We start from the raw sequence: 19,206 nt of genomic DNA, 5'->3' as shown, positions 1-19,206 counted from the left end.
AGTGTAAAAAAAAGGGAAACTATCGAAATACTTTGTGGTAAGTAACACTCGCGGTTGTTTACGTTAGTAGACGCTAAACTTCGCCCCCACCACGCGCTGAGTCACACCTGTTTCATATGCTCATTTATTTAGCAGACGTTACACTGCCGATGACGAAAAAGAGTAAATGATTACGGTAAACTTTAAATCCTACATTAGAACAATAAATGCCAATATAAGGTGACAGGATATTACAATAAAACATGCGAATAACGCTGCCAATAATAACTGATTGTATGCTACTTTATTTAGCTAGCTTAAAAGTTGGCTAACATAACGGCAAGCAACAATATAAACTCCGCTAATTACCTCTTGTTGTGAGCGTTGGAGTTAAAATAACGTTCTGTAAACACAATATTGCTCATATGTTGGAAATAAAGAGCCAATAAGGCAATAGTCGGACCCGAGAGAAGTTAAGAAGAAGCTACCGCGGGGCGTGAGTCGACATGACTTTGCAAAGTGTTGAAGGGGAGGGGCCGCATGTCAATCAGCACTAGTTTATTTTTTTTTTTGTTTGGTTAGAATTTATTGTTAGAATTTAGATATCTTCACACACGCTACGATTAATAATTAATACATTCACTAGGATTTTTTTCAATCTTCAATTACAGTAACCAATACCTTTTAAGCCAGATAGCAGGGCCACTTCTAACCAGTGACATGCAGTCAGGGGCACTTGGTCAGGGGAGGCAAGTGAGGCAGTGCCTCACCTTGCCACCAGGGGTAAAAGGCTTAACCATTAGAGCAGGGGTGCCCACACTTTTTCTGCAGGCGAGCTACTTTTCAATTGATCAAGTCGTGGGGTTCTACCTCATTCATATATATAATCTATAATGATGTAATTTACTTATTTATGAAAGATATGTTTTTGTTAACAAGTTAAAGGTGTTTAATGATAATGCAAGCATGTTTAACACATATAGTTGATAATGTTAATAAATTAAAGGTGTTTAATGATAATACAAGAATGTTTAATACGTATAGTTAATATTGTTAACAAGTAAAGGTGTTTAAAGATAATACAAGCATGTTTAACACAAATAGTTAATATTGTTAACAAGTTAAAGGTGTTTAAAGATAATACAAGCATGTTTAACACATATAGTTAATATTGTTAATAAGTTAAAGGTGTTTAAAGATAATACAAGCATGTTTAACACATATAGTGAATATTAACAAGTTAAAGGTGTTTAAAGATAATACAAGCATGTTTAACACATATAGTTAATATTGTTAACAAGTTAAAGGTGTTTAAAGATAATACAAACATGTTTAACACATATACAGTAGTTATGCTCCCCTCACCTCCCAGGGGGTGATCAAGGGGATGGGTCAAACGCAGAGGACAAATTTCACCACACCTAGTGTGCGTGTGACAATCATTGGTACTTTAACTTTAACTTAATCGGTAAATTGACCAATAAAGTTCAATATCTGACTAAAACTCTGTATGTAATTGTTCATCTTACCCATACGTTTTGGACAGTAAGAGTACATTTCTTACTTTTGATATGAAACATTTTTCACATGGTATGTTGTTGTTGTTTATGTAAGCTTACTCTTCTGCCCCAAAAGGGTGACATTTTGTCAATACATGCAACCCCTTAAGTCAGGGGTGTCAAATGTACGGCCAGTGGGCCAGATCAGGCCCACAAACAGGTTTTATCCGGCCCGCGAGATGAGTTTGCTAAGTATAAAAATAAGCTGAAATTTTTGATTGAAAGAAACTGCTGTTTTAAATGTGTTCACTGAATGTCACAATAGCAATTATTTGTGTCCTCTGTCGCTACGGGGGCGTAGCTATGTGCCCTGTTAAGATAGAGGACTGGGGACACATTATCTGGGCGCACATAAATATGGTGAAATAATTTGTATCCCCCTTCAACTTCATGTGTGATTAATGAAACAAGCCCAAATTCACAATGTTTGGTGTAGATGATGCTACATATGTACAGAATAAACCACCTGATGTTAGTACATCAGTTGAGGAAAATGGGCAAATAATAATAATTACAATAATTGATATTATTATTAATTCCATCTTCTGATAGATTAAAAATTAACACCAATGGGAGCATTTTAAAACTCTGCCACACTCAATTCAACATATTTCACTGATGAACATTATTACATAATTTATTCAGAAAGTAGAAATAACAACAAAGAAAGATAGAACACTATTAACTGCAACATGTAAGTGCAAAAAAAAAAAGAAATACTACATTATAATTTGTATATTTTCAGCTTGTGCTTGTTCTATTTTTAAAAAAGAAAACAATCTGAAGTTGTCTTTATTTTTAAGTTATCATGCAATGATATTACCAGTCAGGCCCAATTGGGAATAGATTTTCCTTAATGTTGCCCCAGAGTTAAAATGAGTTTGACACCCCTGCCTTAAAGGCTTACTGAAATGAATTGTTTTTATTTAAACGGGGATAGCAGATCCATTCTATGTGTCATACTTGATCATTTCGCGATATTGCCATATTTTTGTTGAAAGGATTTAGTATAGAACAACGACGATAAAGTTCGCAACTTTTGGTCTCTGATAAAAAAAAGCCTTGCCCCTACCAGAAGTAGCGTGACGACACCGGAGGAAGGGCTGCTCACATTTTCCTATTGTTTACACCAGCAGCGAGAGAGATTCAGACCGAGAAAGCGACGATTACCCCATTAATTTGAGCGAGGATGAAAGATTTGTGGATGAGGAACGTGAAAGTGAAGGACTAGCATGCAGTGCAGAACGTATCTTTTTTCGCTCTGACCGTAACTTAGGTAAAAGGGCTCATTGGATTCCACACTCTCTCCTTTTTCTATTGTGGATCACGGATTTGTATTTTAAACCACCTAGGATACTATATCCTCTTGAAAATGAGAGTCGAGAATGCGAAATGGACATTCACAGTGACTTTTATCTCCACGACAATACATCGGTGAAGCACTTTAGCTACTGAGCTTACGTGATAGCATCGGGCTTTACTGCATATAGAAACAAAACAAATAAGTCCCTGACTGGAAGGATAGACAGAAGATCAACAATACTACCAAACTCTGGACATGTAACTACACGGTTCATGCTTTCCAGCTTGGCGAAGCTTAGCAATGCTGTTGCTAACGACACCATTGAAGCTAACTTAGTTACGGAACCTCGACAGAGCTATGCTAAAAACATTAGCTCTGCACCTACGCCAGCTCTCATCTGCTCATCACGACCCGTGCTCACCTGCGTTCCAGCGATCGACGGTACGATGAAGGACTTCACCCGATCACCGATGTGGTTGGCGGCCCGTAGACGGAGGAAGTCAAGGTGAGGTCGTTCGGCTACCGTGTCTGCTATCCTCAAAGTCCTCATGGTTGTGTTGCTGTAGTCCGCCGCTAATACACCGATCCCACCTACAACTTTCTTCTTTGCAGTCTCCATTGTTCATTAAACAAATTGCAAAAAATTCACCAACACAGATGTCCAGAATACTGTGGAATTTTGAAATGAAAACAGAGCTTTTTGTATTGGATACAATGGGCTCCGAATACTTTCGCTTCAACCGTTGACGTCACGCGCAAATGTCATCATATCGAAACGTTTTCAGCCGGAAGTTTAGCGGGAAATTTAAAATTGCACTTTATAGGTTAAAGTGCATGCCGTATTGGCATGTGTTGCAATGTTAAGATTTCATCATTGATATATAAACTATCAGACTGCGTGGTCGGTAGTAGTGGGTTTAAAGTAGGCCTTTAAGTGCTGCTCTGCATTTTCTCCCCCCGGAAAAATACACCACATGGTGGCGCCAAAGTTTAAATAATAATTCCTTTTATTTATATTGCCATTTTTACAAGGAGATCTCAAAGGGTTATTACAGGTTACAAATATATTTTGGGGGAAAAAAATGTAAAAGGATACATAAAAACAAGCAGTTTAATGTACAGTACAGGCCAAAAGTTTGGACACACCTTCTCCTCATTCAATGCTATTTCTTTATTTTCATGCGAGCGGAAGCAGAAGCGGGGATGCCGAGCTGGGCTAACAACAAAGAGAAAAGCTAACCAAAGAAACGTGGAGTCTCCGGGTAAGAAGCCATTTAAACTAGAAATAGCCGGCGTCAGGCTGGATAATCCCTGCACACATAGCAATTCTCTTAGAATAAAACACAACTCACATAATGTTTTTTCTTTTGTGACCGTGTCAGAGGCAGACATACATTGTACTGAGGTAGCTAACTATGATGCGTTCAGTTTATCGCAACATCAAGCAAACAATCTGAATATCCCCGTCGTATCAATTCCTAGATATGGTCGAAACTATTTAAAGTGCAATACGCATAATAAACGCAACATTATTAATATTGCTACTTCGGATAATTTCAACAAACAATCCTCAAAACAGCCCACTACCTATAATATGGGCTTTTTAAACATAAGATCATTATCTTCCAAAACGTTATTAGTTAATGAAGTCATTAGAGACAACAAACTTGACGTCGTTGGTCTCGCCGAGACCTGGCTCAAACCAGACGATTTTTTTGCGCTAAATGAAGCATCTCCTCCTGGCTATACCAATACACATGTTGCCAGACCTCTTAAAAGGGGAGGGGGTGTCGCACTAATATACAATGAAAACTATAATCTTACACCTAACCTAAATAATAAATATAACTCGTTTGAGGTGCTCACTTTGAGGTTTGTCACACCGCTGCCTCTCCACCTGGCTGTTATCTACCGCCCCCCTGGGCCCTATTCGGACTTCATCAGTGAATTCTCAGAGTTTGTTGCCGATCTAGTGACGCACGCCGACAATATAATCATAATGGGGGACTTTAATATCCATATGAATACCCCATCGGACCCTCCATGCGTGGCGCTCCAGACTATAATTGATAGCTGTGGTCTTACACAAATAATAAATGAACCCACGCATCGCAACGGTAATACGATAGATCTAGTGCTTGTCAGGGGTGTCACCACCTCTAAAGTTACGATACTCCCGTACACTAAAGTAATGTCCGACCATTACCTTATAAAATTCGAAGTTCTGACTCATTGTCAACAAACTAATAATAATAATAATAACTACTATAGCCCCCGCAACATTAATGCTGCCACAACGACGACTCTTACTGACCTACTGCCTTCGGTAATGGCACCATTCCCAAATTATGTGGGCTCTATTGATAACCTCACTAACAACTTTAATGACGCCCTGCGCGACACCATTGATATTGTAGCACCGCTAAAGCTAAAAAGGGCCCCTAAAAGGCGTACCCCATGGTTTACAGAAGAAACTAAAGCCCAGAAATTATCATGTAGAAAGCTGGAACGCAAATGGCGTGCGACTAAACTTGAGGTTTTCCATCAAGCATGGTGTGATAGTTTAATAACTTATAAACGCATGCTTACCTCAGCTAAAGCTAAATATTACTCAAATCTCATCCACCTCAACAAAAATTATCCTAAATTTCTGTTTAGTACGGTAGCATCGCTAACCCAACAAGAGACTCCTCCCAGTAGCTCCACCCACTCAGCAGATGACTTTATGAATTTCTTTAATAAGAAAATTGAAGTCATTAGAAAAGAGATTAAAGACAATGCATCTCAGCTACAACTGGGTTCTATTAACACAGATACGACTGTATATACGACGGACACTGCCCTCCAAAATAGTTTCTCTCTCTTTGATGAAATAACATTGGAGGAATTGTCAAAATGTGTAAATGGGACAAAACAAACAACATGTTTACTTGACCCAATTCCTGGGAAACTTATCAAGGAGCTTTTTGTATTATTAGGTCCATCAGTGTTAAATATTATAAACTTATCACTTTCCTCTGGTACTGTTCCCCTAGCATTCAAAAAAGCGGTTATTCATCCTCTACTCAAAAGACCTAACCTCGATCCTGATCTCCTGGTAAACTACCGGCCGGTGTCCCACCTTCCGTTTATCTCAAAAATCCTCGAAAAAATTGTAGCACAGCAGCTAAATGAACACTTAGCGTCTAACAATCTCTGTGAACCTTTTCAATCCGGTTTCAGGGCAAATCACTCTACGGAGACAGCCCTCGCAAAAATGACTAATGATCTATTGCTAACGATGGATTCTGATGCTTCATCTATGTTGCTGCTTCTTGATCTTAGCGCCGCTTTCGATACTGTTGATCATAATATTTTATTAGAGCGTATCAAAACGCGTGTTGGGATGTCAGACTTAGCCTTGTCTTGGTTTAACTCTTATCTTACTGACAGGGTGCAGTGTGTCTCCCATAACAATGTGACCTCGGACTATGTTAAGGTAACGTGCGGAGTTCCCCAGGGTTCGGTTCTTGGCCCTGCACTCTTTAGTATTTACATGCTGCCGCTAGGTGACATCATACGCAAATACAGTGTTAGCTTTCACTGTTATGCTGATGACACCCAACTCTACATGCCCCTAAAGCTGACCAACACGCCGGATTGTAGTCAGCTGGAGGCGTGTCTTAATGAAATTAAACAATGGATGTCCGCTAACTTTTTGCAACTCAACGCTAAGAAAACGGAAATGCTGATTATCGGTCCTGCTCAACACCGACATCTATTTAAAAATACCACCGTAACATTTGACAACCAAACAATTAAACAAGGTGACTCTGTAAAGAATCTGGGTATTATCTTCGACCCAACTCTCTCGTTTGAGTCGCACATTAAAAGTGTTACTAAAACGGCCTTCTTTCATCTCCGTAATATCGCTAAAATCCGTCCCATTTTGTCCACAAGCGATGCTGAGATCATTATCCATGCGTTCGTTACATCTCGTCTCGATTACTGTAACGTTTTATTTTCGGGCCTCCCTATGTCTAGCATTAAAAGATTACAGATGGTACAAAATGCGGCTGCTAGACTTTTGACAAAAACAAGAAAGTTTGATCATATTACGCCTATACTGGCTCACTTGCACTGGCTTCCTGTGCACCTAAGATGCGACTTTAAGGTTTTACTACTTACGTATAAAATACTACACGGTCAAGCTCCTGCCTATCTTGCCGATTGTATTGTACCATATGTCCCGGCAAGAAATCTGCGTTCAAAGAACTCCGGCTTATTAGTGATTCCCAGAGCCCAAAAAAAGTCTGCGGGCTATAGAGCGTTTTCTATTCGGGCTCCAATACTATGGAATGCCCTCCCGGTAAAAGTTAGAGATGCTACCTCAGTAGAAGCATTTAAGTCTCATCTTAAAACTCATTTGTATACTCTAGCCTTTAAATAGACTCCCTGTTTAGACCAGTTGATCTGCCGTTTGTTTTCTTTTCTTTTCTACTCTGCTCCAAACCCGGGGTGGACCGCCAGCCTGTTCATCAGATGGGGACATCTCTACGCTGCTGACCCGTCTCCACTCGGGATGGTTCCTGCTTGCCCCACTATGGATTGGACTCTCGCTGATGTGTTGGACTTTCACAATATTATGTCAGACCCACTCGACATCCATTGCTTTCGGTCTCCCCTAGAGGGGGGGGGGGGGGGGGGGGGGGTTACCCACATATGCGGTCCTCTCCAAGGTTTCTCATAGTCATTCACATTGACGTCCCACTGGGGTGAGTTTTCCTTGCCCGTATGTGGGCTCTGTACCGAGGATGTTGTTGTGGCTTGTACAGCCCTTTGAGACACTTGTGATTTAGGGCTATATAAATAAACATTGATTGATTGATTGATTGATTGATGACTATTTACATTGTATATTGTTACTGAAGGCATCACAACTATGAATGAACACATGTGGCATGTGTATTTAACAATAAAAGGTGAAATAACTGAAAATGTGTTTTATATTCTAGTTTCTTCAAAATAGCCACCCTTTGCGCTGATTACTTTTTTGCACACTCTTGGCATTCTCTCGATGTGCTTCAAGCACACCTGTGAAGTGAAAGCCATTTCTTATCACTACCTCTTGAAGCTCATTGAGAGAATGCCAAGAGTGTGCAAAAAAGTAATCAGAGCAAAGGGTGGCTATTTTGAAGAAACTAGAATATAAAACATGTTTTCAGTTATTTCACCTTTTTTTCTTAAGTACATACAGTAACTCCACGTGTGTTCATTCATAGTTTTGATGACTTCAGTGAAAATCTAATAGTCATGAAAATAAAGAAAAAGCATTGAATGAGAAGGTGTGTCCAAACTTTTGGCCTGTACTGTATATATTTAAAAAAGGGTTTAAAAAAAACTTCTAAGAGACGTAACCAAAAGATTTGTTAGAAAGAAAAGTCTTTAGGGGGGGCCATATTCAGCCCAGGAATGACACCATACAGGCCGACAGGTTCAGTTCAAAACTTGGGAGACAAACATTTTTGCAGCAAATTCCTAAAATCACTCGAGTGCTCCTGTTGTATAGAGGAACTTGGACCACTGTAAACACATTGGCATTTTAACCTTGCTAGCAAAAATAGAACACTTGTGTCCAAACTGGTGATTTATTTAACTGAGACATTTCTCAAGGCACCCCTTAAGCCCTCTTTCTTCTGGCACACTATTTTTAAAAATCATATTGTGATTTATGTAACTGAGGTGTTTCTGTAGCTTGTTTGCTTCAAATGCAGTCAGTAGTGATTTGTTCAACTTCTTTAGTTATACTCGTGGTGTTCCTCAAGGTTCCATTTTAGGTCCTCTCTTTTTTTTTGTTATCATTTTGGCTATTAAACTGGTGGCCCACGAGTTCAGTTAAAAAACGTCTTAGAGATTCACATTTTTCAAAAGGTCTTTAATGTCATGATCTGTGGTCTGGATTATGTTTTTGTTATTTTCTGTTTGTTTTGGACTCTTTTAGTTCCTGTTTGCGCCCCCTTGTTTTTTTAGTTACCATGGCGACTTATTAGTTTCACCTGCCTAATGTGTTCGGGACACGGACATGCTCTAATTAAGAGACTATTATTCAAGCCTGTCTTTGCCAGTTAGTCGGCCTGGCGACATTGCTCTTTTCATGCTCGTTTCACGCCATTGCTTCATTCATGCCGCAGTAAGTCTTGTTCGTTCTATGCAATAGTTTGGTTAGTTGTTGTCTATGTCCATAGTTCAGTCTAAGTGTTAGCGTATGTTTCCTGCATTAAGTTTTATGTTCCTTAGTCTCTCGTGCAATCGGCACACTTTCCTTTTGTTTAAGTTCCTGTCTTTTTTCCTGTGTAGTTAGATTAATAATAAATATGTTCCTACCGGCTACCTTTGTCCGGAAAAGTCCGATTGCATCCCGGGAGAACAATCCTCGCAGTAAGCTGCGAAAAAATCCTCGTTGTGACACTTAAAAACAGCAGAGCGCTCCTGTAACTCAGACATAATTAATAGATGAACATCAAATGTCTCCTGTAGAGCAGGCTTTCCCGACCTTTTTTGCACCAGGGGCCGGTTTAATGTAGACATTATTTTCACGTATCGGCCTTCCACGTGTGGCAGATAAATACAGCAAAAATAAGTGCATGAAAAATACAACTAACCATAACGAATGCTGAAATAGTGGGGTTCCTGGCCCTTTTCCCTTTGCAAAAAAAATCTCCAAAGACTTTTGCTTTTTACTCATTTTCGCTAGCTTGTAAGCTTATTTTTGGCTAACTATCTGATGCATTGTATGTGATGCGTCATCGTCGAGGACAAAATGTTTGATTATAATAAAACTAGATATACTTGCCATTAGTGCTGATGTATTTCTATCGATTTTTATTTCTATAGATTTATACTTCTATTCTAAAAGTTAGGTATTCATATTTTGTGCAATATTTCATAACTAGATAGACTTATGTATGATTTTTGGTGCAATTTTTCCATGTTTAAACGCATCTGTTAATGCTAACTACTTGTACATTAACGGCAGCACTTTACATTTCTAAGTCAAGTGAAATGTGTATTTTAATTCTTCAGCTCACTTAGCATATGTAACAATTTAGCACATTTAGCATTATAGCGATTCTCCATCTATGGTGACTTTATTCTTGTTCTTAAGCTGAGGTCATACAGCAAACTACGGTATTATATATGTCTTAACATGATTTAATTTGTATTATTATATCTGAGTCTGTGTTTTGTATTGTACTGTTTTTGTATAAAGTTGGTACTGTCTAATTTCAGTTTTTATGGACCTTGTTGCATATACCATCGACCTGTCGGGCACTACAGATGGAGTTTAGCCCTTGGCTAAAATCTGGCATGTTTACATTTCATATGTTCATTAAAGGCCTACTAAAATGATTTTTTTTTATTTAAACGGGGATAGCAGATCCATTCTATGTGTCATACTTGATCATTTCGCGATATTGCCATATTTTTGCTGAAAGGATTTTGTAGAGAACATCGACGATAAAGTTCGCAACTTTTGGTCGCTTATAAAAAAAAGCCTTGCCTGTACCGGAAGTAGCGTGACGTCACAGGTTGAAAGGCTCCTCACATTTCCCCATTGTTTACAATGCAGTGAGAGCGATTCGGACCGAGAAAGCGACGATTACCCCATTAATTTGAGCGAGGATGAAACATTTGTGGATGAGGTACGTGAGAGTGAAGGACTAGAGTGCAGTGCAGGACGTATCTTTTTTCGCTCTGACCGTAACTTAGGTACAAGGTCTCATTGGATTCCACACACTCTCCTTTTTCTATTGTGGATCACGGATTTGTATTTTAAACCACCTCGGATACTATATCCTCTTGAAAATGAGAGTCGAGAACGCAAAATGGACATTCACAGTGACTTTTATCTCCATGACAATACATCGGCGAAGCTCTTTAGCTACGGAGCTAACGTGATAGCATCGGGCTTAAATGCAGATAGAAACAAAAGAAATAAACCCCTGACTGGAAGGATAGATAGAAAATCAACAATACTATTAAACCATGGACATGTAACTACACGGTTAATGCTTTCCATGCTGGCGAAGCTTAACAATGCTGTTGCTAACGACGCCATTGAAGCTAACTTAGCAACGGGACCTCACAGAGCTATGCTAAAAACATTAGCTATCCACCTACGCCCGCCCTCATCTGCTCATCAACACCCGTGCTCAACTGCGTTCCAGCGATCGACGGAGCGACGAAGGACTTCACCCGATCATAGATGCGGTCGGCGGCCCGGAGACGGAGGAAGTCAAGGTGAGGTCGGCGGCTAGCGCGTCTGCTATCCATCTCAAAGTCCTCCTGGTTGTGTTGCTGTAGTCCGCCGCTAATACACCGATCCCACCTACAACTTTCTTCTTTGCAGTCTTCATTGTTCATTAAACTAATTGCAAAAGATTCACCAACACAGATGTCCAGAATACTGTGGAATTTTGAGATGAAAACAGAGCTTTTTGTATCGGATTCAATGGGCTCCGAATACTTCCGTTTCAACGATTGACGTCACGCGCATACGTCATCATACATAGACGTTTTCAACCGGAAGTTTCGCAGGAAATTTAAAATTGCACTTTATAAGTTAACCTGGCCGTATTGGCATGTGTTGCAATGTTAAGATTTCATCATTGATGTATAAACTATCAGACTGCGTGGTCGGTAGTAGTGGGTTTAGGTAGGCCTTTAATGTGCATTGTCCCATGTAACAAATATATAACAAATGATTTCTTCCTATCTGGAGTTTTATTATACATCAATGAAGGAGCTTATTGGTGTGCCTAATAGGGACAGGCGAAAGTTAAGTCGGAGAAAATGCGGTCGTTTATAAACTAATGTTTCTGTACGGTCCGGTAGAAAATGCGTCACGGACAGGTACCGGTCCGTGGACCGGTGCTGTAGAGGACACTGGTTCTCCGGAATATACAAAATATGACTAATAGTGAAGGAAGAAGTCTGGTCCCACCGGTATTTAGTTTTTTGGAAATGTGGCCCCCAATAACAATTTAAATGAATATCCCTGCTTTAGCCCCTTTTTAAAGCAGTCAGTGGAAGTTCAGACCAAATAGTCGCATTGACTTGAAATTTCTCACACAGCTCAACATACTCAAGAAAACTTTACCGCACGTAGCTTTAGGGGGTTTAGCCAAACCGCGACACAATTCAGTACACACCTTTCGGAGCGAGTCAAGCACGTGTGTGAAATTTGAGCATGACTGATTGAAAAACGTCTTCACAGGGCCATGGACGGGACTTAACTAATTAACCAAATGTCTAATGTTGATAACATTTTGAGGATATTTGTATGGCAAAGGATTTTGAGCACAACCCATTGGAGGACACACGTGTCATTTACAGTCAGACTATGTTTTTTGCTCTTAATAATATCATTTGGTTTAGTTATTGGAACATTTGAGCCTCATATGTTTACCCAGAAGTTAAAAACACTCCATGTACTCTTTATCGGGGATGATATTATCCTTGGTAAGCATATTGGCACGTTGTGTCCGCAGTAAGGAATGTTGCCACTTGCTGCATGATCGCATTAATAACAAACTGCACCAGTGAGTCATCAGTCTGCTGATGACTCACAGTGAGAAGGTACCTTCTCATTATGGCCTCCCTCTGCCGTGAACAAAAGGTCGAACAAATACTGTCTAGTCATATGCGCCCATATTTTTTTTAGTACGACAGTTAGTTGTTAATGTGCCCTCTGGTAGATTTACAGAATACCACTGTGTGGTGTCAGTCCCAAAAGTAAAAAAAAAGTCCTTAACCCTACAGGAACCCTATTAAATGTAGCAGAAGATGAGGCTGCTGTATTACTTTTGTACCGCTAGAGGTCAGTGTTGCTCCTTACTAAAGCACACCTGGCCTGCAGTGAGTACAGTACATATAGTAGCTTTATATAATATAAAGAAAAAGCTGCAAGTGGAACGCTTTGAAGCCTTCTATTGCAACTAGTTTCCAGGACAACCAAAGCAGGATGATTTTCATATCCGCCAAGGATGTGGTTTTCCCTTACCATTTGTCCGTCTGTCACATTATCTGTAAACAGGATTATGCAAACAGTAACAGGATGACTTTTACAAGAACTCTTGTGTGATGAGTGCGGCGTGGGCTCAGGAGGAATTCATTAAGAATGTTTCTCCTTTTTTTTTTGAATGCTCACGGTGAAAGAAACTAATGTCCTTATTGGATTAACTTGCTTAGTGGTCTTCTATTACACAATGTGCAGTCATGACTCCTTTCATATTGTAACAGTTTACAAGAAGGTCCTGTACCGTGTATTGATGACTGGATAATGTTCATCCAGCTGTTATTATAATCACTGCTTGTCCATGATCACAGGGCCTGGGGGGAACCCAGCTGACAAATCACGCGTCAATCACAATGCAAGGTAGTTATTCACCTTTTTTATTTATTTCATTGCCATTTGATGGATTGTTTGCAGGATTACGCAAAATCTTAAGATTTTAATATTTTTACTTTCACTTTGACATTCTTTTCACATAAATTTAAAAATATGATGTAATATTCTTAATCTTAATATGTATATAGTTTCAATGCAATGATCTGACATATTTGTCATAAAGTTATCAAAGATCCTCTAAAAAAATTGCAAGAATGCTATTCAAAGATCCTTTGTATGACTCGAACGACCTGCTGTTTATAGGGATGTACTACAAAAATGCAAGTCAGAGGTCCTCTACTATGACAGAAGCTCTGCTGTTTTTAAGGAAAAAGCTAGTCAAAGACCCTCTAAATGGCAGGAGTGCTCTGTTGTTTCTTTTTAGCAATATTCTGTGAAAAGGCTAGTTATAGATCTTTTATGTAACATTCTTCTGTTTTTGAGTACTAACTACAAAAACGCGATTCAGAGATCTTTTCTATGACAAAAGTAGTCTGCTTTTACTTAGCAATCTACTGCAAAAAAGCTAGTCAAAAACATCTTTTAGACATGGTTTGTTAGGAAGTTGTTTTTTTAGAAGGCTATTGCAAAAATCCCTAGTGAAATATTCTCTATTTGACAGGATCAATCTACTGTTTTGTAAGAATTTGATGCAAAAAAAAATAAAAAATCCCACTAGTCATAGGTCTTCCATATGATTTTGGCTGTTTTTTTTTAGGAAACTGAGCAATGTCAAAGATCTTCTATACAACACGTTTTGTAGGAATCTCCTCCAAAAATGCTTGTTAAAGATATTCTACAGTTTAAGACAGGATTGCTATGCAGTTTTTTTACGAGTCAGATGGAAAAAAACATGAGTCAGCTAGAGTGCTTTGCTGTTTTTAGGAATCCAATGCAAAAAACATGAGTCAAAGATCTTCTGTAAAACAAGATTGCTCTGCTGTTTTTAGGAATCTGAGACAAAACATTTGAGTCAAAGATCCTCTGTATGAAATGAGTTGCCGTTGTGAGTACACTGTTTTTTTATTTTAGAAAACTATCTTAAATAATGCGTTATGTATAGTCTGCTGTTTAATCGGAATTTACTGCAAAAAAGATTGTCAAAAATCTATAGTATTAGACAGGATTGCCTAACAGTTTTTAAGAATCCGATGCAAAAACGTGAGTCAAAAATCCTATATACAACAAGAGTGTCTTGCGGTTTTTAAGATTCTGATAGAAAAATTATGGTCAAAGATCCTGCAAGATAAGAGGAGTTGCCTTCTGTTTTTAGGAATCTGATGAAAACCCCCCACTAATCTAAGATCCCTCATATGACAGACAGGAGTGTGCTGCTTTTTCTTTTTTTACGAAACTGTTTTAAACTTTAGTCAAATACATTTGATATAACAGGAGCAGCCTGCTGTTTTGTAGAAATCTACTGCAAAATAATGATTGTCAAAGATCTTATAGAGTATGAGATAGGATTGATTTGCAGTTTTTAAGAATCGGATGCATAAAATTGAGTCAAAGACCCCTGTATACAAAAATGCTACTAAAGATCCTCTATATGAGAGGAGCAGTCTGCTGTTTTGTAGGAATCTACTGCAAACAACTTGGCAAATATATTCTACAGTATAAGACTGGATTGCTATGTAATTCTAGGAAATGGGATGCAGTAAAAGATGATCTGCTGTTTTTAGGAATCTGATGTAAAACATGTGAGCCAATCAGAATTTGATGCAAAAAAAAAGCTAGTCAAAGATCTCATACAGTATAACACAAGGTTGCTATGCAGTTTTTACTAATCAGATGTAAAAAGCCTGAGTCAACAAGAGTGCTTTGTTATCTGACACAGAAAATGCTAGTCAAAGATCCTCTCTATATGCAAAGAGCGGTCTGCTATTTTCCAGAATTCAATGTACAAACAAGCTCGTCAAAGATCTTTGAAACATTTATATAACAGGAGCAGTCTGCTGTTTTGAAGAAATCTACTGCAAAAAAATGATTGTCAAAGATCTTATACAGCACGAGATAGGATTGATTTGCAGTTTTTAAGAATCAGATGCATAAAATTGAGTCAAAGACCCCCGTATACAAAAATGCTACTAAAAATTCTCTATATGAGAAGAGCTGCTGTTTTGTAGGAATCTACTGCAAAAAACTTGGCAAATATATTCTACAGTATAAGACTGGATTGCTATGTAATTCTAGGAAATCGGATGCAGTAAAAGATGCTCTGCTGTTTTTAGGAATCTGATGTAAAACATGTGAGCCAATCAGAATTTGATGCAAAAAAAAGGTAGTCAAAGATCTCTTACAGTATTACACAAGGTTGCTATGGGTTCTCACTTCTCTGTGAAATGCTTTGAGTGTCTAGAAAAGCGCTAAATCTAATCCATTATTATTATTAGTATTTTGCAGTTTTTACAAATCAGATGTAAAAAGCCTCAGTCAACAATAGTGCTTTGTTATGCGAGTCAGAGATCCTCTCTATATGAGAGGAACGGTCTGCTATTTTCCAAAATTTGATGTCCAAAAAAGTAGGGGTGTGGGAAAAAATCGATTCGAATTCAAATCGCTAAATCTAATCCATTATTATTATTAGTATTTTGCAGTTTTTACAAATCAGATGTAAAAAGCCTCAGTCAACAATAGTGCTTTGTTATGTGAGTCAGAGATCCTCTCTATATGAGAGGAGCGGTCAGCTATTTTCCAAAATTTGATGTACAAAAAAGTAGGGGTGTGGGAAAAAATCGATTCGAATTCAAATCGCTAAATCTAATCCATTATTATTATTAGTATTTTGCAGTTTTTACAAATCAGATGTAAAAAGCCTCAGTCGACAATAGTGCTTTGTTATGCGAGTCAGAGATCCTCTCTATATGAGAGGAGCGGTCAGCTATTTTCCAAAATTTGATGTACAAAAAAGTAGGGGTGTGGGAAAAAATCGATTCGAATTCAAATCGCCATTCTCACATTGTTCAGTATTGATTCTCATTTTTCAAAAATGGATTTTAAAATTTTTTAATTGTATTTATTTATTTATTTTTTTATTAATCAATCCAACAAAACAATACACAACAATACCATAATGCAATCCAATTCCAAAACCAAACCCGACCCAGCAACACTCAGAATAGCAATAAACAGAGCAATTGAGAGGACACACAAACATGACACAGAACAATCCAAAAGTAGTGAAACAAAAATTAATATTATCAACAGTATCAATATTAGTAACAATGTCAACATAGCAGCGATTAAAAATCCCTCATTGACATTATCATTAGACATTTATTTAAAAATAAATACAAATAAATTAAAAAAAATGAACAATAGTGTCACAGTGGCTTACACTTGCATCACATCTTATAAGCTTGACAACACACTGTGTCCAATATTTTCATACAAAGATAAAATAAGTTAATTTAAAATGTACATTATTGCAATCAGTTGATAAAACATTGTCCTTTACAATTATAAAAGCTTTTTACAAAAATCTACTACTCTGCTTGCATGTCAGCAGACTGGGGTAGATCCTGCTGAAATCCTATGTATTGAATGAATAGAGAATTGTTGTGAATCGGAAAAATATCGTTTTTGAATCGAGAATCGCGTTGAATCGAAAAAAATCAATTTATAATCGAATCGATATTGAATAGAATCGTGGGACACCCAAAGATTCGCAGCCCTACAAAAAAGCTTGTCAAAGATCTTTGAAACAACTCCAGCGTGCTGCTGTTTTTAAGGATCTACCGCCAGATAAATATGGTGACTGAACAGTGTAAATAAACTCCTGTATCCAGACCCTCACCAACATGTAATGGCTTCTTCCTCAGTCCTTATTTTTTTGGAGGAAACTCATGAAACGTCCAGTGCGTTTTATGTTTGGCACAGTGTGTTATTGTCTTTGTAGTGGAGGTGGCCCTGCCCCCAGAGTGGCGAGCTACGCCCCTGCTCGTCAGCTGCAGTGTTCTGAGGGATGAAAGCGCTCTCACAAAGAAGCGGAGGAAGACCTCCGAAGCCACGCCCTCCGGACCCCGCTCCTCCAGCCTTCCCCTTCCTTTACGTTAAGAAAAGCGAGAGAGAGGGCAGCAGCAAGCAAGACACGCAGGACAGGAAAACAAAAAAAGCAAGACAAGACGACCGGGAGGGAGCCAGTCCAGCGACCATGGCAATATCCACCGCGTCTCCGCTCCCGATCGTGTCCGAGCACCGCGCACCTCCACCCGGGTCGAGCACGGCACGGAGCCCGCGGGCGCACGACGACACGCAGCTGGGTCCGGATGAATGAGGAGCCAGCTGGGGGGCAAACATGAGGGTCATCTTCATCCAGAACGCCGGTTTCGTCGCAGCTTTCTCGCCTGGTAGATGTCGGCAGCGTTTCGGAGCACAGATGATGCGAGCGAGCCCCAAATTAGGCACAAACAGACATTACTAGTCGATCGAGGAGTAGCTCGCTACTATATATTTATTATTAGAGGTGAAGTGTAGACTGTCATCTTGAAATGATATTATTATACACTATTGACACGATATGTATGTCGTTATTATAAGCAAACCATGTGTAGACTTTTTTATGCTTAGTGGACAAAATAGCCTCATTAACAAGACAATCTGGAAATGTTTCCATGTTGACAAATATGACAAGTAGCTTGCGCGTTATTCATTGTAATTTATTTATTTATTACTATTATTAGGCCTATAAGTATTACTGTATATTAATTATCTTATTGCTAGCTTATTTACAAAGAAGTTAAAGTGAGATGGCTTACTTGGCGCCCCGCCGTGGGGCAAGCCGCCCCGAGGCCCCCAGGGGCCAGAGCTGCGAGCCCCGTCATGCGCACGTGCTTGCCGGAGGCTCCCCCGAGGAGAGCCAGAGGAACCCCGGCGTGAAAAAACACCACCACAAGCACAACCTGAAGCACCGCTACGAGCTGCTGGAGACGCTGGGGAAGGGGACGTACGGCAAAGTCAAGAAGGCCATTGAACGCCACTCCGGCAGAGAGGTAACACGCTTTATTTACATCTGCCACTCGAGCATGCCTGTCTAATGCAGTGTTTTTCAACCACTGTGCAGCGGCACACTAGTGCAGTGTTTTACAACCATTTTTTTTCATTGAAAAAATCCAGAGGCACACCACCAGCAGAAAACATTAAAAAAAAGAAACTCGGCTGCCGATATTGACAATAAAAAGTCGTTCTCGCAATTGTTGCATATGAATTCAAACCATAACCAAGCATGCATCACTATAGCTATTGTCCTATTTTGTTGTTGATTGTCATGTCATGTACGGATGTACTTTGTGGACGCTGTCTGCTCCACACATTGTAAGCCTTTGCTGTCGTCCAGCGTTCTGTTTTTGTCTACTTTGCAGCTAGTTCAGTTTTAGTTTCGTTTTGCATAGCCATCCCTATGCTTCAATGCCTTTTGTTTATTTTTGGTTTAAGCATTAGATACCTTTTTACCTGCACACGGCCTCCCACTGTCGTCTGCACATTGGGATCACGACAAACCATGTTCCCAACATCTACATCATTTGGGTCCCACATCAACCTTAAAAAAGTCAATGACTTCACTATAAAAGTGAGTGACATTGTTATCACCAGGAAAGATGAGGTCACCTACCTAGGTTCCATTCTGGAGGCTAATCTTTCCTGTGATAAAATGGCAACCAAGGTAATAAAAAAGGTCAACCAACGAACAAGATTTCTCTATAGAATCTCCTCTCTGGTCAACAAAAGCACCATGAAGATTCTAGCGGGAACTCTCATTCAACCCTTTTTTCGATTACGCATGCACCTCCTGGTACCCTATCACCTCCAAAACCCTCAAATCTAGACTCCAAACATCCCAGAACAAGCTAGGCAGATTACTTCTAGACCTCCACCCCAGATCACACCTCACTCCTACCCACTTCTCCAAAGTGGGCTGGCTCAGGGTGGAGGACAGA

The 19,206-nt window shown here is 39.3% G+C and overlaps 2 protein-coding genes across 6 annotated transcripts in view; one reads left to right on the top strand and one right to left on the bottom strand.

Moving 5' to 3' along the window:
* The window catches only part of mov10l1 (Mov10 like RNA helicase 1), an 83,286-nt gene extending 66,174 nt beyond the window's left edge, over positions 1-17,112 (bottom strand). Inside the window, exon 1 of one of the 5 annotated variants that reach the window (XM_062035888.1) lies at positions 17,067-17,112. In XM_062035888.1, the coding sequence (XP_061891872.1) occupies positions 17,067-17,072 (6 nt within the window). In that variant the 5' untranslated portion in view covers positions 17,073-17,112. Of the gene's footprint in view, positions 1-348; positions 514-660; positions 726-17,066 lie in introns of those variants that run through there. The other 4 variants (XM_062035885.1, XM_062035884.1, XM_062035887.1 and 1 more) reach the window with 4 other exon arrangements.
* nuak1b (NUAK family, SNF1-like kinase, 1b) overlaps positions 13,227-19,206 on the top strand; it is a 78,509-nt gene continuing 72,529 nt past the window's right edge. The window contains exons 1-2 of the mRNA XM_062035890.1: positions 13,227-13,258; positions 17,169-18,261. Of these exons, the coding sequence (XP_061891874.1) occupies positions 18,019-18,261 (243 nt within the window). The 5' untranslated portion in view covers positions 13,227-13,258; positions 17,169-18,018. The remainder of the gene's footprint in view (positions 13,259-17,168; positions 18,262-19,206) is intronic.

This window comes from Entelurus aequoreus, linkage group LG24 (genome assembly GCF_033978785.1).
Source record: "Entelurus aequoreus isolate RoL-2023_Sb linkage group LG24, RoL_Eaeq_v1.1, whole genome shotgun sequence".
In the NCBI taxonomy this organism is placed as follows: Eukaryota; Metazoa; Chordata; class Actinopteri; order Syngnathiformes; family Syngnathidae; genus Entelurus; species Entelurus aequoreus.
This window is presented reverse-complemented; position numbering and strand designations above follow the sequence as displayed.